General features: G+C 40.0%; 1 protein-coding gene across 1 annotated transcript in view; it reads left to right on the plus strand.

Annotated features, from left to right (window-relative positions):
* The first annotated feature begins 5825 nt into the window (after nucleotides 1–5825).
* The window catches only part of nkain2 (sodium/potassium transporting ATPase interacting 2), a 272618-nt gene continuing 252473 nt past the window's right edge, over nucleotides 5826–25970 (plus strand). The window contains exon 1 of the mRNA XM_007255398.4: nucleotides 5826–7013. Within this exon, the coding sequence (XP_007255460.1) occupies nucleotides 6960–7013 (54 nt within the window). The 5' untranslated portion in view covers nucleotides 5826–6959. The remainder of the gene's footprint in view (nucleotides 7014–25970) is intronic.

Consider the following 25970-nt stretch of genomic DNA (forward strand, 5'->3'; position numbering starts at 1 on the left):
TATCAACCTGGGCGGGGTTGAGAGAAGGCTTTTTAAGCAGTGGTGTCACATGTGCTTGTTTGAAAGCAGTTGGGAAAACACCAGAAGTTAAAGAGGCATTGATGGTGTGAGTGATAGCCGGAATGATTGCAGGTGCGATGGTTTGTAGTAAGTTTGAGGGAATTGGGTCAAGCGGACACGTAGTAGGACGGCTACGTGTTAGGAGAGCCAGTGTCTCGTTCTCAGTGAGAGAAGTGAACGAGGAGAGCGCAACGCCTTCGGTGGAGGGACACCGGGCTGCAGAGCATGTAGTAGGACTGCTACATGTTACATCAGTAAACTGGTTGCTGATAGCTGCCACTTTTCCAGTAAAGAATAATGCAAGTGTTTCAGCAGTAAGGCATGTAGCCGGAGGAGGAGGGTTCAGTAGTGATTTAAAAGTAGCAAATAGTTTCCGGGAGTCTGTGAGGGAGCTGAATTTATTGTGATAAAATTCAGCTTTAGCAGTCGTGATGCTGGCTGAGAAGGAAGCCAGGAGCAGTTGGTAGTTTTTTAGGTCTGCTTGTTTTTGGTTTTTATGCCATTGTCTTTCGGCAGCTCGGAGTTTGGAACGTAGTTCCCTCAGTGAGTTATTTTTTAGCCATGGCTGGGGTTTGCTAGAGCTAATGGCTCGAGATGTAAGAGGACAGAGGTTGTTCAAACAGGAGCTTAGTGTGGAGCAGAGTGTATCGGTGGCATCATTTACATTGAGTGATGAAAATGAGCCTGGTGGGGGCATGTTGTCAGTCACCAGCGAGGAGAACTGGTCTGCTGAGATATCTCGTAAATTTTGGCGGAACGAGACCATCGTAGGAGTACCCATGGGTTTGTTTGAAATATGAATATTGAGTTTCATGAAGTAGTGATCCGAGAGGTGCAAAGGAGTGACAGTTAAAGAGTCAGTGTCACAGTTACGAGTGAAAATCAGGTCTAGATGTTTGCCAGATTTATGTGTTGGAGGGCTGGGGACCTGCTCCAGTTCGAAAGACTGCACGAGGGATGAGAAGTCTGTAAAGTTGGTACTGTCGTTGTGGATGTTCATATCCCCTAGAATGAGCATGGGACAATCTTGCTCAGGGATAGAAGACAGTAGCATGTCAAGTTCGTGTGTGAACTCGCCCATTTGTCCAGGAGGACACCCGTCCACGTTCCACCCATGTGAGCCCTACAAGCAGGGCCGGCTCCAGGACATATACAGTGGGGGGGCGTCAGATATTTTCAGGGGGGCGGTGCTTATTTAAGTGAAACGAATTTTGCTACCTCTCACAGTGAACCTGCACAATCTTATTGGTTCCACAATACGGTGCTAAAATGCAGCCAGTAACACAATTAGTTTGCCTCAGCATTTTCAAATGCTGATAACAACCAGACATTATGTACACAACAAAAATTGTATGCCAATGAAGCGATTCTTAACATAAACATCACACAGTATACGTGCAAATAAGGCAGAAATCCAAAACAATGCAACACTACATGCTAAGTCCACTAAACTTGCCTTGTCCGAAAACCAGCCTCAAATGAACAAATTTTAGCTTACCTTAAAATCAATAAAGCTGAAGTCTTCTCTTTGTTGAATTGAATCTTCTCAGTAGTTTCTCTACCCATTCTCCGTGGAATTTGCTGGATAAATCCCTTTCGAATGCCAACTGAATCAACTGGGCTTTACGTTTATGCAGCATGCTACATCTATGTTCAGAGAACACGTTCTTCAGCGTAGAGAAGGAGTTCTCACACATCGCAGTCGATGCCCCAAATGTCAGGGCATGCGTGAATGCAGTCAGCACACATGGCATTGCCTCCAAAACACTGGAAAATTTCTGAAGAAGTTTTTCCAGGGTCAGTTTTTCACCATCCAAACCAGCCGAGTTTGTAGAAATTGATTAGCGACAGCAAACTGAGCCTCCACTATATCTGTCTTTGTCAGGTCCAGTAATGGTTTCACTTTTCCAACATCCATAAAGTTTGGACTGCCTGGATCCAAAGCACTTAATCCATCCATGAGTTGACTGTTACGTTCGTTGAAACGCGCATCCATTTCTCCAAGAACAGAGTCTATTGTGCTAAAATACAGCCTTTTGCACTCTTGCTCATTGTTATCTTCGTGCTGACCAAGCGACCCCTCGACCACATACTGCTGTAGTGACGTTGCTACCACTCGCTTTCTTTTTGGGGGAGCAGGTTCTGTGCTTCCACAGTTTACATACAGTTTTTCAAATTCAGCATCAGTACGCAAACTCCGTACACAATCAGATGCGTGTTGGATGAGCTGAACAGCTGTAATTAGGTCTGTTCTTTCAGACTGCAACAACTTGTTGGGTGGATCAAGCAGCCCCAAGACTTTGTGAATCATGCTTGCAATGAATTTGAAGTTTGTGGCTGTAATTGCCTTATGTAGTCCAGCAGCTTCGATTTTCATGTCAACACAAGTTCTGCTGGTTTCTAGCTCGCTCAGCAGCTCAGCAAGTGTGTTGAATGATTTTAATATTACAGACACAGTGTCGAGGTGGCCAGTCCACCTTTGATCGAGTAATCGTTTGAGTTTTTCTCCGGAATACTGTGCACTGACGGTGGGCTTTCTGAGAAATTTGTACAGTGCATTGCACGTATCAAAAAAATCCTCAATTGTGTTCTCTGACGACATAGCATGTACAACAACCAGATGTAACTGGTGGTTAAAGCAGTGAATATACGGCACCTCTCTTTTCAGCTTATCTTGTAGAAGTTTCTGCATGCCCCCTTCTCGCCCAGACATAACATTAGCCCCGTCGTAACACTGGCTCAGTATTTTGTCTGTACATAGTCCAGAATTTGAAAGCTCTTCAAGCACTACATTTGTCAGGGATAGGGCGTCACAGTGTTTGGTACTCACCATTGACAACAGCCTCTCTCGAATCGTGTAGCTCTGGTCCACATAACGAAGGATTATGGAAACATTTTCACAGCCTGTTGGATCTTTAGTTCCATCGACCTTGATTGTAAACCATGACTCTCCAATGTCTTTGACTATTTCTTCTGTCACGATATTGCTCATCAGTTCAATAACCTCATTCTGGATGTCATGTGAGGTGTATGTAGAATTCCTTGGGATAGTACTGAAGGCTTGCGCTAGTTCAGAATTTTGTCTCAAAGTGTACTCAAACAAAGAAAGAAAAAGTCCACTGCCTCCCTCTCCTCGGCTTTCAAGTGAGTCAATTGTGCCCCTTAACGGCAATTCATTGGATACAAGGAATTCAATAATGTCAATAATTGATGACACATAAAGTCGATTTCTAGCTGATTGGCATTCACCAATGTTGAAATTTCCCTGTCTGTTGAACGTCGCAGTTGTTGTTCTTTCCAAATAGCCACACACGCCTGATGCTCCTTGCTAGTAGCATGCCTACAAAGCCCTTTAGCTTTATCAGTCGCATGCCTCCAGTTGGTAAATCCAGTCTTAGTAAAAACAGAATCAGTCCCTCCAAATTTCCTACATGGGAAACAGAATGCAGCGTCTGCCTTTTGTGAATATTCAAGCCAGTTTCTGTCCTTATACCACCCGGCTGAAAATGACCGAAAACAGTCGTTTTTGAACAGTTGTTTGGGAAACTGTTTAAGACAAACCTGCAGCGGCTCGTCATTGCCCAGGTCGTCCGGCGAATTCGAGGCAATTTCAGCAGAGCTCTCGCTGCTGTTTGAAGCTGAAGCAGCCTCTGTTTGCGGCTCTATGCTCACAGTCGACTGGGTCTCACCCAAAGAAACACGAGAAAGAGCATTTGAGGTTGTTTCTCTCTGTGTGTTGCCGTCAGATCCATTTTCTTTACGAAGCCATTTTCTGATATCCATTGTTAAAACTTTTAGTCAGCGCCATTACCTAATGTTTCACTATGATCCAGCGGTCTAATCAAGAGTGCCCGCCCACCGTCATCATAGCGACAGTTTCATTGGGTAAATGTGACCAATAACTGGCAGTTTTAACAACACGAATCACACATTTGACAGCCTATTATGGACCGTGTTTTAATACGACGTTAAGGGACCAATAAAGCTACGGGAAACGCTACCAATTGCTTCAGAAAAAAAGCTAAATTATTTTTAAAAATATTGTAAAATAATTAAGTCTTATTATATACAATAGGGGGCGGGACACTTCGCCTGAGGGGGCGACGCCCCCTTTCGCCCCCCTGTGGCGCCGGGCCTGCCTACAAGAGACTGCAACTCATTAGGAAAAACACGTTTTACATTGAGGTCAGCAAAAATGATCGGTATATTCATATATTGCATGAGTCAATAATGTCATTATTGCAATAGGCTTACTTTTCATAATGTGCTGTATAATCTGCCATTAACTGTATATCTAATGTGGACTTTTTTTGCTACTCTGCTGTCATCCAGTGCAATAGTGTCATCCGTAGCCAACACTCTTAATTTCAGCACTTAATTTCTTTTATAAAGTCTTTTATAGACAAACGAATGAAAGTAGTTTGAAGCAGAATGAGTTCATCATTTCCCAAATGAACCAACAACACAGTTCTCGTCTAGTTTATACATCTTTTAGCGTCCTTTCCTCTGAAATGCTAAGGTAAAATGCTATTTAACCCCGCGCGCTGTGGGAGGCCGGTGTTTCACTGAACAGCAGCGGCATCAGCAGCTAGTGATGGAGAGTTCGATTCAGTTTGTAGGAGTAACCGATTCTTTCGAACACGCCGTTTCAACGAATCGCGCATTCGGTTCAGTGAATCATTCATTCACAAGTCAAGTGAACAATCTAGATTAACGGTGTCCCCTTCTCTAGTCTCCGCCACATTAAATACCACTATTTCTGACTTCTGCTTACAGACACAGAGGACTGAGGGCAGCTACAGTTTTAGCTAACGTTTACATAAAGAAAATATATGCAAACCCAGGCTGTTCTTTATATGTTTTAACGTGATGGTTTTAAAAAGATGCTTTTATAAGACATTGCTATGTGGATTTTATTAAACGTATTTCGCTTATTATATAGATGTAATACAGATATAATAATTAATCAATGAGTATCCTGGCCCCCAATCATCAGACAGCACTTCCTAAAAACGTGTATATATATATATATATATATATATATATATATATATATATATATATATATATATATATATATATATTATCAGTAGTCGTCGTAGTAGTAATAATATTGCTATTATTGTGTCTATTTTTACAACTCTGAAAAAAACAATTAAAACTGAAAAGAAAAAAAAACACTTAAAACATCTGGAATATAATTATAATAGGCAGATGGATGATTACAAGCAATCAAACCAAGTTTAACTTCTTGAATGCGTACAAACATTCAAGCAGTTCAACCTTGTTTGATTGCTTGTAATTATCCATCTGCCTTAAGGGGCTTAAGTTATCCAAAAGCAATGGGTAAGACTGGTGGAGGAGAACATGCCAAGATGGATGACAACTGTGATTAAAACTAAGGTATTCCAAATATTTATTGATTTCTGAACTCTTAAAACTTTATGAATATGAACTTGTTTTCTTTGGATTATTTGAGGTTTGAAAACTGTGCATCATTTTTGCTATTCCAGCTATTTCTCACTTTTTGCAAATAAATGCTCTAAATGACAATATTTTTATTTAGAATAAAACAACAATGTTCATTTTACTCAGCATATACCTATAAATAGCAAAATCCAAGCAACTGAAGTGCTCGCTTCTTTTTTTTTTCCAGAGCTGTATTTGCACTTTTTATAGAAGCTCATTATCGAAGCTCAGTTCACGAGCGAGCTAATTGAAACGATTCATTTCAAATGAGTCGGTTCGGAAGGGATTCCGTGCATCAGACGCTAAACTCGGGCACTTTGCCGCCGCGTGCGCTGCTTCGCTCAGTGAGGACCGTCAGTTGGTGTCGTTGGTAACGCCGTGTGCGGCGCTGCGCTGTGGAGGCAGGTGGAGGTGTTGTTGTTGTTGTTTACGGGACTGTTTTTGGGGGGAGTTCAGTGTTTTGTGTACAGTGAAAGCTGTGAGGAGGGACTGTGGCTCCCGGTGAGGATGTGAGGCGGCTTTAGACACCCTGTTTCAGCTCGGTCGGTCTGTGGTGGAGATTCTCCTCCGGAGTGGGCTGGGTGCTGTGCTGGTGTTTGTGCGGGCTGGTGAGGAGGAGCAGCGGGCGGGCGGGAAGTTGGGCGAGTCGGTGTGGCGGGTGTTTTATTAATAATAATAATACTAAGTGTGGGGGAGAGGAGATGTGTAGAGCTGGCTTTAACACGGAGGAGAGACCGAGAGCTGCCGCCGCCGCTGCCGACCACTGAGGGAGGAGCAGTGAGAGAACAGTGAGCAGCAGCCCGGGCGCCGTAAACAACACTAGCTCGCTTTGTGTGTGTCTCTCTCTCTCTCTCTCTCTCTCTCTCTCTCTCTCTCTCTCTCTCTCTCTCTCTCTCTCTCTCTCTCTCTCTCTCTCTCTCACACACACACACACACACACGGGCACGGCGGAGGACGCGGGTGCTGAAGAAGTGGTGCTGCTTTGTGGTCTTGTCGTGTGTTTTTTCTTGTTTTCCTCTTTGGACAGTAACTTGTCAAGCGCTCCTTTATTTTAAATCACACTCTCTTCCCTGTCAGGACCTCAAAACGTGACATTTACCAGTTCAAACTTGCCTCCTCTCTGACGGAGCGGACCCCGGACTTTCTCCGAGCTGCAGCTTCTTTCACCCCGCTGGACCAGTCCGCCGCTCCCCCCTCTTAATGTTGTGTTTCCCGCTCCATTAAGAGGAGGAACGGCTCAGGGAAAGGCATGCTAGCGGAAGGAGGACACATGCCGTCCGTTTGAGTGCAGCTGCTGCTCTCTACCGTTGGAAGAATCCGCGCGGTGGTCTCTACAGCCACCTGCCCGGAGACTTGGGGCTTTTGTTGTTTGTTTTTTGGAGTAACAGCGACCCACGTGGATCCAGATCCCCGGGAGTGGCAGGATCATCATGGGCTGTTGCAGTGGCCGATGCACGCTGGCCTTCATCTGCGGCATGCAGTTGGTAAGTTTCAGTGTTTTTTTGCCCCCCACTCTCTGATTAAAGGCGCATCAGGGATCAGCTCTGTTTGTATAGTTGAGAGTAGCACAGCATCATCCATGCACGCGAGTCTGAAGTTGCATCAGAGTTTACTGATTCTATGAATCCTCTGCCAGCTATAAGTGTGAAACTATGGCTCATAGGAGACGTGCCAACAGCTCTATTACAGCAATGCATTCACTCACTCTACATGCTTGAAACACCACCTACTACACACATAAAGTCATGCCACCTGCTGCCCACTGCATGCTCAAAACAATGCTTAGCACTGCCCACTGCATGCTCACACTCACGCCTGATACCTAACATATAGCTCTGAAAAAAGAGACCACTTTAAAATGATGAGTTTCTTTGATTTTACTAAATTGGAAACCTCTGGAATATAATCAAGAGGAAGATGAATGATCACAACCCGCAACCAAGCTGAACTGCTTAATTTTTGCACCCGGAGTGTCATAAAGTTTTCCGAAAGGAGTGTGTAAGACTGGTGGAGGAGAACATGCCAAGATGCATGAAAACACCAGGGTTATTCCACCAAATATTGGTTTCTGAACTCTTAAAACTTTATGAATATGAGCTTGCTTTCTTTGCATTATTTGAGGTCTGAAAGATCTGCATCTTTTTGTTATATTAGCCATTTCTCGTTTTCTGCAAATAAATGCTCTAAATGACAATGTTATTATTTGGAATTTGGAAAAAAATGTTGTCTGTAGTTAACATAAAACAACAACAATAAAACAACTATGTTCATTTTAATCAAACATGTATATATAAATAGCAAAATCAGAGAAACTGATTCAGAAACTGAAGTGGTCTCTTAATTTTTTCCAGAGCTGTAGAGTTAAAGCTTGATCTACTAGAAATGAATTGCAACCTGCTTGCTACTCACTGCATGCCTAAGGCCGTGCATTCATTTGCTACTACTACTACTACTACTACTAATACTACTAATAATAATTATACACACTAAGAAAATAAGTACAGATTTGTATTTAAAAGAGTACAAAGCTTGTCGCTGGGGCTGTACCCATGTTTTTTGTAGCAAAAGATTATAAAGATATTAAACAGCATCATTAACTGAATATTTATCAAAAACTGGATAATCCAAAATTGTTTAGCTTTTAAATGAAAAATGTGTAATTAAAATATATATTGTTTATAAGTACAGAGATACAGTGTGCAAAATGTACCTTTGCTGGTTAAAAGGTACAAATCTCTATTCCCTGCTGTTAGGAAATACTCTGTTCTTCAGAGGGAACACATCTGACCCTGTAAAGACCAAGATTATACCTTTGAGGGTACGATTATGAAAAGTGTACCTTTTAGTACCTTTTAGTGTGTAATAACATGCATGTATGGGTGGCTGATATGATAAGACATTTTTATGATACAGAATATGAATATGACACAAAGACAAAAATGCATTAGCAGCAGCAGATTCCTTAAATTTGCTATTAAAGTACTATTCTAAAACCTGTTACATGTATTTTTATTCAAAATTTGTTCTAATACATTCTCTGTAATGAAACATGGAGTTGGTCGGTATTCTTTATGCACCGACACTATCCAAGATATGCTCAGAAAAGTAAATTGTGTATCACAATAACAAACTAAATTTATCTCAATACAAACATATCTTGTCATATTGCCCAGTCCTACAAGTTTGCATGCTTAAAAGTCATGCATTTTTTTACCTGCTCATTGCTTGTAGTCATCAGTCATGGTTCCTACAATATGGTTAAAACAGTGCTTAATGCCATCCACTCCATGCTTAAAGCAATGCTGAACACTAACTACAGCATGCAGCCTACCACTTACTGCATGCATAAAGACATTCCATTATTAGTAATAATTTAATGTGCAGGCTTTTAAGTCACGCATCCTGCGACTCACTGCTTGCCTACAGTCATGCATAAACTATGCAACCTGTATTACACTCAATGCTTAAACCAGTGCTTAACACTACATACTACATGCTCATTAATGCCTATTAATATGTGTTTAGTTCTTATCCTTATGTGTCAAGTGCATGTTTAAAAGGATGCATCCCATTGAGAGCTGAATGCTTAAAGGCATGTGACCGGCTATTAACTGCATCCACAAAACCTTGAAACTGTCTACATGCATAAGGCTGTGCACCTGCTACCCTAAGCATGCTTAAGGCAACACAACATGCTACCCCATTGCATGCTAAGATCCTTGCATATTCCTATTCGCTTTAAGCTTAAAGCAGTGCTTACTGCTTACAGTGCTTATCCACTACATGTGTAACATCATGCATGGTAGCCATTGTTCGCTTAAAACCCTAAATGTACTGCCAGCTCTAAGTATAAGGCCATGTTTAGATGAGTGCCTAAGGCAGAGTTTGCAAATTTTGTATAATCTTGCCAATTACATCTTTAAATAAGGACTTACATCACTTGCTACATGTGTAAAGTCATGTCTGCTACCCACTGTTCGCTTGAAACAATGAATCTACTGCTGACTACATGTGCAAAGTCATGTTTAACTGCATGCTTAAGGCAATGTACCATGTTATTCAGTACATGCTTAAGGCTATGAAACACGCTACACCATTGCATTCTAAACGCCTTGCTGCTTGATACACTCTAAGAAATATAAGTACAGATTTGTACTTAAAAGAGTACAAAGCTTGTCGCTGGGGCTGTACCTTATATTAAGGTTCAAAAAAGTACCTTTCAGTGAAAGTACTTTTTTGTACCCATGGTTTTTGTGCCAGTATAGATTATAAAGATTATAAACATTGTCATCAACTAAATATGGCTCAAAAACTTGATGATACAAAATTGTCTGGCTTTCAAATAAAAAATGTGCAATTTAAATATATACTGTTCATTAGTACAGTGATGCAGAATACTGAATGTACCTTTTGGCTGGTTAAATGGTACAAATTTGTACTTATTGCTGTCAGGAAAGACATTGTACTTCAGAGGGAACAAATCTGACCCTGTAAAGACCAATATTGTACCTTTGAGGGTACAATTATAAAGAATGTACCTTCGAGTACAAAAAAGTACTCATATCGTACCTCTGTTTTTTAGAGTGTACTCACTACATGCTAGGTCTTACAACCTTTTAAGCTTTACCACTTAATACTAAAATGAACCACTACATGTTTAAAGCAGTGCTTCTTGCTTCGTACTTCATGTGTAAAGTCATCTCTGCTACCCACTGTGTGCTTAACGCCTTAAATCCTCTGCCATGTACATGTTTAAAATCATATTTTACTGCATGCTTAAGGCTGTGCTTCACGCTTTTCCATTACATGCTTAAGGCTAATCAACTTGCTACCTCATTACATACTAAACTCCTTGCTGTCTGCTACCCGCTACTTGCTAAAAGCGTCATGCAGCCTGCTTTACTACTGTATACTAACAGTATTTCTACCTGCTTCCCCACTACATGTTTAAAACAGAGCTTATTGCTATGTATTACATGTGTAAAGTCATGTCTGCTACCCATTGTGATAAACGTGCTACCTCATTACTCCCTAACACTTTGCTGTCTGCTGCTCACTACATGCTAACAGAGTCATGCAACCTGCTTTAAAAATGCAAATGAAATGTATTACTATGTACTTTCAGCTTAAAACAGAATTTAGTGCTAGTACCTACTGCATGTGTAAAGTTATGACTGCTACCCACTGTAAGTTCACTGTGAGAACTATATTTAACTGCATGTTAAGGCTATGCATCATGCTTCCATTACATGCTTAAGGCTGTTTAACTTGCTAACTGTCTGCTATCCCAATACCATGCAATGTGCTATCCAGTTCATGTGGAAAAATATTGCTACTTATTGTTGCTATATTGTTACATGTGCTAACCTACCTTATGCTTAAAGCTATGCTAACTACACTATCTACTACATACCATCATGCCCGGTACTCACTGTATGCTTAAATTCTTGAATCTACTGCAAGATATGCGTTTAAAGCTGTGTTAAGCTGCATGCACAAGATAAAAACAGCTGCTATACCATTTCATGCTAAAGCTTGGAAAATTCTTGCTCAATATATGCTAAATTCAGTGCTAAACGCTGCCTACTACAAGTGTAAAGACAAGTATGTTGCTCATTGTATTTCTAACACATTGGATCTACTGGTAATTACATGTGTGTAAAGCCAGGTTTAACTGCACGCTAATAGCTATGCAACTTACTTTCCATTACCTGCTGAAAGCCATGCCACCTGCTTTCCATTACATGCATAAAGCTGTGCAACCTGCTACCCACTACATGCTGAAAGTCTTGCCACCTGCCTTCCTGCTGCATACAAAGCACCTACCTTGCTGTCTGCTTCCCCCGGTTACATTAAAAAAAGGCATAAAGTATTGCAACGTGCTATTTACTGCATGCTTCCTTCTGCATGTGTTAAAGTCATGTCTGGTACCCCTCTGTATGCTTAAAACCTCGGATCTACTGCCATGTACACGTGTGAAACCATGCAACTTGATACATGTTGCATGCTTAGAGTCACACATCCCATTGTCTACTCTACTGCATGCTTAAGTCTATTACCCTGCTTCTTATTACAAACTTGAAACCACAAGCAGTTAGCCTGCTAGTGCACTACATGCTAAAATAATGCTTTCTGCTCACACTCCTGCAACCTGCTTCCCACTCTATCCTCAAAGCCATGCATCCCATTATCTACTACACTACTACATTACTTTCACTGCACAACGCCAACCATGTATCCAGCTACCCATTTTGTGTATAAAGCAATGTATCCCATTATCCACTACATGCTCAGAGCCAAGCATTCCACCGCCACCCTTTTCTTTCTAGTGTCTTCACTGACCCAGCTGAGTGTGGGAGATGGCACTAAGATGTAGGTCAGGAGAGGGCAAATAGAGGCATAAACTGGCAGTGAGTAATCTATGCGGAAACTAATGCAACGGCAGGGGAAATTAAGCCTTGTTATATCTCATTGGAAGGAGGGTGGCGCTAATGATGTGCAGGCTGGTTTGTGCTGTTACCCCGAGGCGAGTATCATTTATGCTTATCTTAATCTTGCTGTGGGGGTATGCACTTAAAAGGAGACTGAGCAAAGTCTCATTGACCTCTGAGGGAGATGGCACAACTAACTGCCAATTGTGCTGACAAGGGATGTTATAGGCCATCTGCACCGTAAGTAAGAATGTAGTGAGTGTGGTTTGTATTGCTCTCGTTTGGAGTCAGTGTATGTTTTTGTTTCTGAACATTACAGCGTAGTGCTGTTAAATGCTGATCTTATCTATTTATTGTTTATGCAATATTTATCACCCCGATATTATAACAGCTTGATTAATAAAGAAATCCCCAGCATATTTCCCTAGATGTGTTGGTTACCAAGTTACTCAGAAATACGCCATAATTGATCTCTTTGCAGACTCTCTTGATTTATTTTATTAAAACAGTAAAAGCAAGAGTACATGCCTTTGGTCTTGTTTGTAAAAGACTGAGTTCTAAACTGATGCTTATCCATTATGTATTCCCTATCAATGGATGAAAAAACCTCTGAACTCTGCTCTGAAAAAAACATTTCCACAGCGGTGGTTAGAATTCCTCAGTGCAAACCAATTGGGTGTTCTCTGCTTGATGTTTTTAAACATCCACATCCACTCAAATAGCATTCAAATATAAAGGGCAAATGTGCATCATAGTGTTTGAAGTGGAAAACTGCGAGCAAATTCCCTCCCCGTCGCTGACTTTCTCCACCAGCAAACTGTTGGAAAAGTCAGAACTTGTTTCTCTGTAACTTTAGAGCAAGCTGTGGCTGAATCATTTTGTTATTTAATGGATAGCAGGCACTGATAGCCTCGCCATGCCTACCAACTGGCTTGGTGAATCAGGCCTGCGTAATAGGTCACTTGACAGTTGGCATGCTCAGTCAGACCTTAAGCAAAAGCAGTTGGCCATTTCGTGTGTCAACGCATTACGATGACCAGTGGGCGATGTCAACCCCCTGGACTGTGTTAATTAGAGTGTTTGTGGTTGAAACGTTTGATATTTGGCAGTGGGCTCCATGACTTAATAGTTAACAGCAAATAAAATACTCTTATTACACAACACAAACAGTGACTGCTGAAAGTGAATCATGCCCTGTAGTTTGCCTTAATCGCTTAAAGTGTTTACCAACACATTAAAATCCGCACCCAGGGTAGTTGCTGTATGTAAAATAAACCTTTCTCATTGAGTGATTCTGCTGTAGTTGAGATTTAAAGCAACAATATGTAGCATTCATACCTTAAACGTAACATTTTTAAAATCATGTTGATGCTCCACTCACCAGAAATTTGGAGAGTAGTGTCTCTATTATTGCTGCTGCACTTCGGATGCCATTGTGACATGATAATAGCCATTGGAATACCACTCCATGGTGATGTCATAGTGGCCATTGTGTTGACATAATGGCCATCACAGTGGCACTTTACTGTGATGTTGTAATGTCCACTGTGATACCATAATGGCTGTTGTGATGTCATACTGGCCATTGTAACAAAACTCATTGTAAAATAGGCATTGTGACAATACTCTTATTTGTCATAATAGTTCTGTGATGCCACTTTATTGTGATTTCATGATGGCACTTTATTGTGATGTTATAATAAACATTGAGAAATCACAATGACCATTGTGATATGAGTATTGTGATGCCGTTATCATTGTTATAACACCCCATTGTGATTTTGTAATGTACATTATGATGGTAATCCTTTGTGATGTCTAGAATGTTACTCTACCACCCTTAGTCATGTTCATATTTCACAGTAATGGTTCAGCGTCTGTTTGCGTCATACATATTTAACACTGCTAAAGCTTAAAGTTGCTGTATAATATTTTGGAGAACAGCTGTTGATTTTTAAATGGAACAGCAAAACAGACACATATGTCCCTTCAGTACTCCATCAGAAGCTCTGCCCCCAAATTCATGCAAATTTGCTGTGGGTTAGCAAACCGTTGCTTCAATAGCTGTTGCTAAGCAAACCGATCAAGAACATTTGCAAACTGAACAAAACAGTACTATAAGTCAATGTTATCTACCTATCAAATGGAAATAGAGCAACATCCTAATCCCTTTTCATGTCTTTCAACTTTCAAACCCATTCATGCATGTGTCCTTGTCTTATCTAAGACCTCTGTGCAGCTTTTGTTTGTCAGACCTTGTTTCTTCTTGTTTTTGAGAGCTAGTGTAAAACATTCACTTTCAAATTTTACAGTAAGTGTGTTGGAGGTAATGTGTTTTCTATCACTGTAGAAAAGCTGTATGGTGATTTTATTGTTGCACACCTCCTTGATAGTTTCAGAGCAAGAGTTCATGCATATGCAAAACACAGTAGCTGGTGCACCTAGAAAAACACACAAGGCATGGCTACATGCCTTACCTATGCTCTGTGATCAATGAGTTCTTCACATTTACACACATACACACACACTCACACATACTCTTCCACCCTTTCCACCTTTTACTTTCTCCCTCTTCCTCTCTCTCCGTCTCTCTCACTCCCATTCACGCACACATACACACATAGACACACACACACACACCCTGACCTTTTCCAGCCCCCTCCAATGTCCGCATTCAGCCGCTCTCAGCTTCTGTGGGATTGTTCATTCTGAGCGCAGGCTTGTCCCTAAATGGAGGCTTGCAGAGGTGCAAACGTCAGGAGACGTGTAGATTTTCTTTCGGGTGAAGAAATGCTTTCCAACACCAGCCTGTCATGGTTTGTTTTCCTGTCCAGAGTTTTCTAAGCAGTTGAATTTTTAGGAAAGGTTTATTGTATATAAAATAAAAATAAGTACCATTGACAATAAAAAGTCTATGTATCTCTAAAATGGAAATAGGATCCCTGGCTATACTAGTTCTATGTGTTTCAAAGTAGCTGTAAAGGCACTGAGCCCTGAAAACTTTTCTGGTTTTCCTGGTTCATCCTGGTTTGGTAAAAGTTTGGGAATTAAATCTAATATTTGCCATGTACATATTCAACACATGCCCAAAGTCAGGGGATTGCAGTATGTAAACTGATCTTGAAGTGATACCTCAGGGGATGGCATGGGATTGCCCACACCTGTTGTGAGGTGTGATTTTGTGCATAAGGATGAACACTGGCTGACATGCTCATGGCAAGGTGATGTGAATTATCAAAGTGTGAGTGATGCTTGATAGTTTGTACCAGATCGATCTACAGCTTCAGTGAGACATAACAAAGGGAATGGGGCATGATACTGCTCCGGTGTCCCATGACATGTGGCATATCAGTATTTTTATTTGTAAACGCAACAATATGACTCTAAAATCATCATACATCCCTGAATAAACATGGACCTTTGGATCTCTTGTTGTGCTTTCCACCTGAAAGTGAAAAAAAAAAAACACTTTTGGTAGAGATATTCCCTGCAGTGCTTCAGCAGTCCATCTGGGTCAGTGAAGTGAAATATAAACGAGTGAGAACTTTTTACCCTACTGAGTGAGTTCATAATACAGTTAGTTACCCCTCCTTCACAGTTAGAATGACCGAAGAAAATGAAATCCCTAAGATAATGTTTAATGTACAGCTGCTGATATAAGTAGACTATGATACTGATGAAGCTGTCAAAAACGAAAGCTTTACAAGTGTAATGTCTCTGGTGGATTTTGCTGTTTCACTATTAAAAACAGTGCCAGCTGTTCTGACCTTGAAGCACCTCTAAGTGAAGCTAATAGGGGAAAATGCATTAGTAATGTACACAGGTGGCTGGGGGACGTGAGTGTAAAACACATTCGGCAGCAGTTTGGGCCTGTTGAGCTTGTTGATACCTTTTCCAAATTGAGCTATTGCAGTTCTGTTATTGGCCTCGTGTGTTATGCTGCTCATGACCTCCTCGGATCCGTAGCGCTTTTGATAATTACGCTTCCCAGAGCTGAAATGGTTTTAAAATTGAATGCTGCTTAACCTTTAATGCACTGTACACAGTGGTTGCTTCTTTGAATTGCCTTCCATGCCGTGTGGCATTTAGTGAAGTTTACAGTACACTGTGTTCCCTAAAACCAGCGGTGTGAATACTACTCAGCATTGTGAAAGCTCAGCGAGTGTTCGGTGCGAAGGATCTTAACGAGCGTAGCTCATTAGGAAGTGAAAGTGTGTTTGTTAAACCTTTTCTTATTGGTTTCACATAGAGATGTCATACCTTAATACATTAGAAAATGAAGACATAGGACTGTATCTATGAAAAACAGGAGGATTACACTTCTTTAGATTGGTCAGACACAGTGTCACTGTTGCAATGCACTAAAATACTACAGAGTACTACCAACTAGTTTGGCTCCCTTGTGGAGAATCTTCATCCTGCTCAACTTGAGTGAACATAATTAAATCACTGAAGTCCAAGGGCAATTCCTGAGCTGATAATGGTACTTCTGCTCAAATATTCCAGTGTCAAAAATAGGGCTGCAGCTAATGATTATTTTGGTAGTCGGCTGATTTTTTTTCATTTAGTCGATTAGTCAACGATTATTTCTGGCATGTCCTTTATCTCTAAAATCGATAGAAACAGCTGAACATGAGATTTCATTTTAAAAAGGCATTTAAGTGGAGTTATGTGTCATAACTAAGTTTTGGGAGTGATCCACGCCCTCACTCCTCCCACTTCCATCCCTATTTAAACCGTCACTTCCTCTCTACCTGCTCATTGAACAAACCTCGCACCCACCTCCTCCCCATCTTCCTCCTTCTTTAATTTTATTCTCTTCTCATGTTTCTCTTCATGAGAGGGGGGGCTTCGGCTTCACGCTTTACAGCGAAGCTGCCCCGAACTCCATCCCAAATACTCTGAGTTCGCTCCCCCTCTTTCTTCTTCTCTGCCCAGTCAAGGGCGTGGGTCAATACTAGCAAAATGTCTGGAAGTTGTTTAAATGTGGAAAGTACTAATATTTAATGATGAAATATCATCTGTTGTTTTGGGTACTTTTGGAGACACAGAATAAGTTGAGTGTAAACTGTGTGAAAGAGACGTTTCCCATTCGCACGCTTCTGTCCCCAGCACTTTGTGTAATGTAGTACTGTTACAAATGAACGATTAGTCGACAATGAAATTTGTAGTCGACAAATTTAAATAATCAACATAGGCAATTATACTGACTAATCGTTGAAGCCTTAGTTAAAAGACACTATATTGCCAAAAGTATATGTTACTTGATTTGGAGCTCGTAACAAGGATACATGTAAAACTGATTACTTCCCCACATACTAAGTGGGATCATGCACCAAAATTTTTCACTCACCTTTACAGCTGAACTTCTGAATTTTAATATTTAATTTGGTTCTGTGTTGTAGTAGATTGAATTTTGTATATTATAAGTAAAGCAAACCTTTTAACTTAATTATATAATTTGTAAGCACATGTTCACTTGATATGTGGAACCCTTTGGACCATTGTCCACTTGTACATGATCTTCGTCTTACAGGATCTTATTACTTTTTTTTTTTTTACTTCCCCTGCCCAAAAAAAGCACTATGCTTAGTCATAGTTTTACCCTAAAGCTTTCGGAAAAGCATCTTAAATCTATTGATTTTAAAGTCCTGATTTTATAATAACTGTTTTGTTGTTATTCCACTGTAATAGCTAACTTTGCCTGGGGTCTGACACTGAGTGCTTTTTGTCAAGGTCACACACTGCTCTACTCTATCTCTACTGAGAGCTGTACCTGGCACCCTCAACACAAAGCAACTGTCAATTAGTTTTGAAACTCTGCTTTGTCATTTGCCTGGTGGAATACTGTAAAGAAAATGCTGTCAAACTGCTGCTCCCTCCAAAGACTTCTCCCATTCTGCCAGCGTTCAGGGAAAAAGGTTATTGTTCAGTGCACTTCATTAATTCCTTCCCAAACTGTTCAGCTTTTGTGCTCAGTTTTTTGTAGAAGTAGCAGGAGGTCACTTAAAGAATCAGCTGTGGACTTGGCTCATAGGGACTTATACAGACAGAAACCAATACAGACACAAACATGTAGGCTGATATGTCTACTAAAGTACATGGGGAATTCTTGAGTTTTAAGAAACATTGTGAACAGTTCTGAAAAATTCAAATGTTGGAATGGACACCAAAGGCACAATTTTAGCGTTCTATAAGTGAGTCGTGAACCTTGCACAGCACAGCTTGATTTAGGGCGTGTCATTATGTCTTTGGTATTGCTTAAAACTAGAGGCCGACCGATCGATTGGCCAGCTGATTTAATCGGCCGATTTTTGTTATTTTTTTATCAATCGGCATCGGCCGATTTTCTTATTTGGCCGCGCCGATTTTAATCCGGCACATCTGCGGGCAGCTACTTGGAACGCAGCGCAAGGTTTCAAGAGTGAGCAAGACTTTCAACGGGTAAGGCATCCATTTTTACAATCCAGTGTCCCAAAGTCTATATTTTCTCTCATGATTAGTAATCTGTGATGTTGCTTCATTTACTGAAAAAGAATAGAATTTCAACTGCATCGGTGTTGTAGCATTTCTCTCCAAACGAAACTATGCTTAGCTTTGATGGCAGGAGTGCATTTGGAATGCGCCCTGACTATGCAAGGCAAGCCCTATCTATAAGCTCTAGTATAAAATAACTGACGTCTCTTCTTCAGAAACGAAAATCTAAGTAAATAAAATCAAATTAACACTTGATATTTTCAGTATTTAAATTATTTTTAGACGAAATGAAAAAGGGCAGGACTAAAACTGTTTAAGGATATTTGCAGCATCAGCTGCGCTGAAATAATAATTACTGGTTAGTCAGGATTATTAGAGGACTGTACTTCTCCTTGTATATAAATAAGCTTTATTGTAAACGAATTAATAAAACAAATAGTTTCTAAAATAATGGAGTTAAAATAAAACATCTCTTTTTCCTTCACTACAAACAGACATTAAATCATGCCACCTCCTGCTGTTCTGCTGTAAAACTCACCCGTTTAAAGCGGGTTGCGCTGTTAGATATTAAATGAAACGATGAGCAGAATTTTCTGTTTTGTCGGGTTCTACTTTAGAACCCCCTCCAGACTTTTCTGATAAAAGCTCATTTTATCCTGAACCTATAAAGTCCGTGCTCTTCAGCTTTCTCAACTCATTTTCCGCTCACGCACCGAACCTCCAGTACAGCTGATGAGACGCGTTTCTCTGGCTAAGGAGCTCATTTGAAGAAGAAAAAAAAAACAGATAAAGCTATATTTAAATTACAGCACCTGTCTGTTTTTGCATTATTTATAATTTTATTCTTAATTTAAACGTCACCCATTTTTGTAAAATAATAGCTGCAGCCCTAATGTGAACATTTTATAACATTGTCCTCCCATGTCCATTCGTTTTCAACTGCATGGAGTTGAAGAAGAAATGAGCTTTGCCGTTTTGGAGTAACTATCTAAAGTTGTCACATTATGGAAGTCTTCTTGCACTCTGTTAAACATATTAAAATGAATAATTAATAGACTAACAGACTGCAACAAGTCATACATTTGTTAATTAGTAGGCCCCTACAGTAAATTTTATATAATAGCCAACATAATATTTCTACTATAAACATGAATATATAGTGTATATAGAACATATGTTATATAATGAATAAAATAAAATGTTATGGATAATACAATCTAAATAAAATTAATATTTTTTTTATTAACATATAGTGATATAGTAACATTAAAGTCACTATAAAATGCTAACCTTATTTTCAATAAATTGTGTGAAGTTTACAACTGTTGTGCCTCCTCTTACTAGTATGATTTTAAGCATGCCAAATAAGTATAATACGATAGCATATCGGCCCTAAAAATCGGCAGGTCACATCGGCCATCGGCTGACTCTGACCACTAATGATCGGTATCGGCATCGGCCTTAGAAAAACCCATATCGGTCGGTCTCTACTTAAAACACACAAAAGACATATATTAATTCTCTTATTTAATCATGAGTGTGTTTTGGGAAGAACGTAAAAAAAACAAACAATCAGTTTCCCACCTGCCGTTCCCTTTAAGAGGCAGGTGTTCTCGGCGCAGTGCTTTTGCACCTTTTAGCAGAGGAAACAGACCTGCGCATTCACACATGAAGGTGCGTGAGCAGGTCATTTACGGGAATGTTATTTTATTTTGTATTCTGTTTATTGTTGATGTAAAAGTTGTGTCTTTGTGATGTGTGTGTCTAACGGGCTGGGGTGTATGCGCATTGAGCACACTCAGACCACATGGCACACCTGCATTACCAAGATAGTAATGGATGTTTGAAGAATGTCTGTTGTCAGGGTTCTAATCAGTAAGTGGCGCACCTGGTGTAAAAGTTGTAAAACTAGACTGTTGGCAAGGTGTGAGATAGCAATGAGCATCACACCGCGCCTTGCACAGGGTGTAAGATAGCAATGAGCATCGAGCCACGCTGATGGCGCAGGATGAGAAGGTAAGATGGTGTAAAATGGTAGTTAGAGGAACCTGAGGTCAGGATGTCTATAACACAAATACAGCCATTTTAAATATTATCTTTATAAATGACCTGTAAAATGGAAAAGAAAACTATGTGGTAACAAACATATTCTTATATTATGTGTATTTTTGCTATTACTCAAAATCATTGTATCTCCAATTATACTGGGCAGTCAACATTTCAGAAATAAATTCCAAAAGCACTTGGAAAAATGATGTAGCTTTAAGAGCAGTTATTCTGGGTCTATTCACCACCATTGTAATCAGTTTCTATAGCATTTCACATTACCCACTGTGAATGACTCTACTACAGTTTAATGATGCTGAAAATACAATACAACATATCAGGAATGTTCTTACACAACTAAAACCTGAAAAATGACCTGTTATTACTATTCATATTAGGCTCAATACAGTATTGATTATTGTTAATCTACATTATCAAAAACAGTCTGTGTGCACCCAGATTTCCACAGGCAGAGCAGTACAATCAGCTCTTGGAATGTGACCCAAGATTTGTGGAGCTTACAGATGGTGTGAAGGGGGAGGGGTTGCCAAGGGCTTGATCAAAATATTTATGCCTGCTTTGCTCACAAGATCAACAATTATGCAAATATTTAGGTAACCTGCTATTTTTTCTGCTCACTTTTTATAATTAGCTATTTTTTGTGTTGTTATTTTTTATTTTAAACAATTAACGTTACATTTATAGCTATAATATTTATTAGGTGATAATTTAAAATGAGTTGTCATGCAAGTTTCACAAAAATAATTGAGTAAAGCAAATTACAATGGGCAAAACTAACTGAGGAAGAAAGAGAAGAAGAAAGAAGAAAAAGGCACATAATTTAATCACGCATTTAGTGCAACTTTGCCACTTTGAGTCGGTGGGGTGAGCTTGTAGAGAGATGGATAAGCCTTTCTGCTGCATTCTGGGAGATGAAGGTAAATAGCAGCATGCTGCAGAGAGGATGACAGAGAGCTGCCAGGCCATGCTGCCTGACAGCCAACAAAAGTCCTTGATATTTGGCAAGCCCGGCGAATCACCTTCTTTACACCACCAACCTGATGTGGAAAGGCAGGAGCATTTAATGACTCTTTAAATAATATAAATCACTCTCAGCTTAACAAGACACATAAATACTAGATCAGCTCTGGGTATTGGAAGGATGACTTTGCATTGGTTGCTTTGTATGCTCTGCTTTCTTGTCTGTGACATCACATTAACCTTTCCTCACAGCTCCTGCAGTCGACATAATGACCCAGAGATTTTGTGAGCATAGAAAGTGCGATGATAGCGCTCCTCTCTCTGGCTCTGCTGTTTGATAGATTTGCGTTTGATAGAGGTGAGGGGTAAATGCTAACATGCCAGCAATGTCTCCTAGAAGCAGAAAGTAAAGTGCTTTAAAATGGCCCTTTCAGCTTAACCCTGCTTTCTAACTTTTTATTCTTTGACCAGTAACTTGGCAAAGTCCATGGCCCCATTTCCCATAATTATTTAATCTTAACCTTTTCTAACATTAGTGCGGTCTCCAATGTGGGCACACTATCTGACATTTCTCTACAGCTATGCCTGATTTTTACAAGAAATGTCTATAGATGTTTAGATCCGATTAGTATTAAATAACTAACATTGCCAAATCGGTTCAGAATCAAATTTTCAGTTATATTGACCATTCTTTATGTGCATGCCTACCTTGTTTGGACTTTTCAGTTTGGTCCAAACCAAAAAAGCCATAGTGAAAGATAGATAGTTTTGGTCCAGATTATCTTATCCATGGTCTGGTTCATTTGCAATGTTAAAGCACATTTTAAGTGGTTTGGACCTTTGGACCAGTTACATACAGAGAACATTACTGAGGCAGGTGATCTTCATCCATTTAACAACAGAAGAAGAAAAAGAGCCGGTGCTGTGCCGAAATCTGACTCCCCTACATGTGACAACAGCTGGTAATTCCTGTATCTACTGTAACTGTGTATTAACCCTTATTTATAAACAGAAATAAAAGTAATCCTAATTATATCTGTTATGCTCTTTTCTTTGACATGTGACATGTGTGCAGTTTACAGGAGTCAGATTCCTCGCAGAGAAGTAAATTTGGCATAACACCTGGAAAAGCAACCCATCAAATCCTATAAATCAGTCAGTATAAAGTAATGGCGAAAACAGCCCACGTAGGTGATGCCAACAGTACGACAGTACTTTAAGCCATTCACTAAACTGCAGTGTGGCACCAAAATGAACCAAACTAAATGCTTATAATGTAACAAGGCAAAAGATGGACCCTGGTTTAGACTCTGGTCCATAGTTTAAGGTGTGGCATTGCCCTGACACTGTTCTGGAAGAAAAAGCCCAGGTAACCTGTTTTACAGCAGTTTGACTTTGAAAATCTACATGGACACTAAATCACAAGGCAGTGCTGTAAATAAACAGCCCTGATTATACATCAGAGCAGAAATAGACTCGGGCTCTTGGAAAGCAATTGCAGGAAATAAGGACTTCCGAGGTACACAATATCAGATAAAGGACAAGAGCAAGTATGTAAACACAATCCTAGTCCTGTTTAGACCAGTTCACATTCACATCCTTAATCTGATTTTCTTTATATAATGTGATCGTTACATGAGAATCAGTCCAAGATAAATGAGAAAAGAGAAATGTTAGTGTGAGTTTGCTCTGTTTTTTCTTTTTAAATGAACATGATGCTGACAGATCAGGATATTATGTATGTACACTTTAAGGGCATACTGTAGTCGACTATTCTAAAATGTTGGATGTATTGCTCCTAAACATGATTTTATGAATTTAACTGAGTAAATGGTCTGCCATTTCCATTGACAACTCCATATGCCTGGCTAGAAAGCTTGTCAGATGTAGCAGCAGTAATTAAGTAATTACTGTGATTGCTGTTGCTGTGAGGGGCTTTGCAATGTGTCAGTTGTTCTCTTTCAGAACTGCATATCTTGCATGTCTATTTCTTGAGCTAATCACAATAATCTTTCACAGTCCTTTCATTTGATTTTACAGTCACATGACTTTGCAGCAAACAAGTCAGACAAATAAGTAGCCATAAATGCATTCATGGAAAAAAAACAAAAAACATTTGCATATTAATGGTGCTAACATGCTTAGATGACAGTGCTGAGGAATGTTGTGTATTTTCAGCTGTACAGCTAATTTAAGACTTAACCCATATGCTAGCAGTGTTTTTATTTTTCACATTCTCAAGAGACTCTAGTTGACTGTACTTATGATGCTGTTCTGAGATTTATGAGAGTTTGTACATATGCACAATAGAACATTTAATGATATGATATTAACACAATATGTTGCCCATTATAACCATAATATCATGATACTGTGATTCTGCAAAACTCAGTATATCACAAAACAACTGAAGAGAATAAAATACTCCCAAATAATCAAATACCAGCAATTATGTACAGTATTTATTGGTGTAAGTTTCACAGAATTTGGCAACCAGTATTCCTCACCTCAGGTTTACCCTATTCATTTGATTAGCATCACCACGAGGAGTAATAAAGCAGTAACTTTAATGAGTCAAATTAAGGGGGGGGGAAATACTATATACTCTTAGGGAGTGTAGACCACCTATGTTTCAATAAATATTTTGATGCCACATATGATAATGTATTACAAATGAAAACAGTACACTATAATATTGATATTTTGTCCCACCCTTAATAGTGTCTTATACAATATGTTTAGAATTTTAGATTATTAATTGCTGACTGAACCTACAGTGGCATCTTTTAAGGGGTGGATATATTAGAGAGCAAGTGAACAAACACTAAACAGTTGCTGAAGGCGTTGTGTTTAAAAATCAGGTAAAACCAGTAACAATCAAAAATTTGTCCAAGAAAGCACAACCAGGCAAATGGCATCAGGGTCATCATGGGCCCTAAAGTGTGGTAATGCTCATGGAGGCCTCAATTCACAACTTACAAAACTGCTGCTAACATTTTGGTGCCACAGAACATCTTCAATATTATGTCTTATCCATGTATATATTGCATTAAATTGACAGGTACAATTTCATAGTCGAAATGGGCCTAGTTTTACAATGTATAGTATTTACTGAATAATAATTCCCAAGGTGAATAGCTAAACAGTAGGCTATGCCTGCAGTAGGAAAAGTTAATATGTAGCACAGCGCTGCACTGGGGGCCGTGCCATTATTGCTAGATCTAGGCCGAATCCGTTCTTATTTTTGGTTATTTAATAAAACCATATAAATCATATGATACAGTGCCTTTGGAGTGTATTGTTTGTTCAAAACTGTATTGATGGGCCGCACAGTAAACGGTGTTTGTACCCATGCAGACAAGATTTGTAAAGTAGTTCAGTGCTGAAGAAGAGTAACCTAACAGCGCATCTGGGAATGAAGCCATCTATTTTCTTTTTTGGCCGCATTTCAGCAGACGTTGTAAGAGCATCTTTTTTGCGAATGCCTTCGCCCATTGTTTATGATCTAATAATAAACACTCCCCAATGCAGTTGTCAAGAAATATGAATACCCATAATGCCTCAGCATTACCTGTCTCTGATAAATCCCCTGTGTTATTTAGCGGCGGCGGGAGCTCCGTTGGCTCTGCCTGCTGTGGTAAAGCCGTGAGGATGCAGTCCCACAGGGACGGAGACAAAGGCGCTTATGTGCTTTGGCTGAATGAAATGAAGCAGGGTAGCAGAAATGACTGAGAATAAAAAACAGATACTCAGCTTTTTATTTTACCCTGGCTTTGTGTGTGTGTATGAGAGAAAGTGTGTGTGTGCATGCTGAATTCAAGTCCTTGTTTGAGCGCATCTTGCCACAAAATAGTGAGTGAACTGAAAGGTCCTGGCTGGTTCGTGTAGAGTCACTGTAGCTGCAGCTGTCTCAGCGCTGTAGCCATGGGAATTTTCACCTCATATCAAGATATTATAATGACACAGCGGGTGACGACCTTTGAAAGCCGCGCTCTCTGGCAGTCAGAGAACAATGCGAGCTGCAGAGTGTTTCCGTACAAAGGAGAGACGTCGGAAGCCAGTCTCTCAGTTTTATGTGCTCTAGACTATGCTTTTGCTCCCCAGTTGTTTACAGTTGTTTATGTATAAGGTTTCATCATCTCAGACAGTGCTGGAAAAACTCCAAACCGACTACGGTGTGCCGGATCCATTATACAGCTCTCCCTGAAGCTGGACATCTACCACACCTAATTAGGCTCTTCAGTTGGGAACTGCTTCAAACGCGGAGAGTAGCTACCAGCGCACACCAAGTTCACACCGACTTCCCCGACTCACTCTTTGAGTGTTTTGACAATATCCTGTCAAGAAAGGCTGTATTCAGCCTCATTCCAGCTCCTTGCTAATGCAGTGCTAATGGGGCCATTTGGAACATTAGTGACACTTAAGAGTATTGCCTACTTAGGCAGCAAACTTGGGTTATCAGTGTCATTATATCAAGTGTCGGCTGATGTGTATTATTCAGCATAG

This window comes from Astyanax mexicanus, chromosome 1 (assembly GCF_023375975.1).
Source record: "Astyanax mexicanus isolate ESR-SI-001 chromosome 1, AstMex3_surface, whole genome shotgun sequence".
Classification (NCBI taxonomy): Eukaryota; Metazoa; Chordata; class Actinopteri; order Characiformes; family Acestrorhamphidae; genus Astyanax; species Astyanax mexicanus.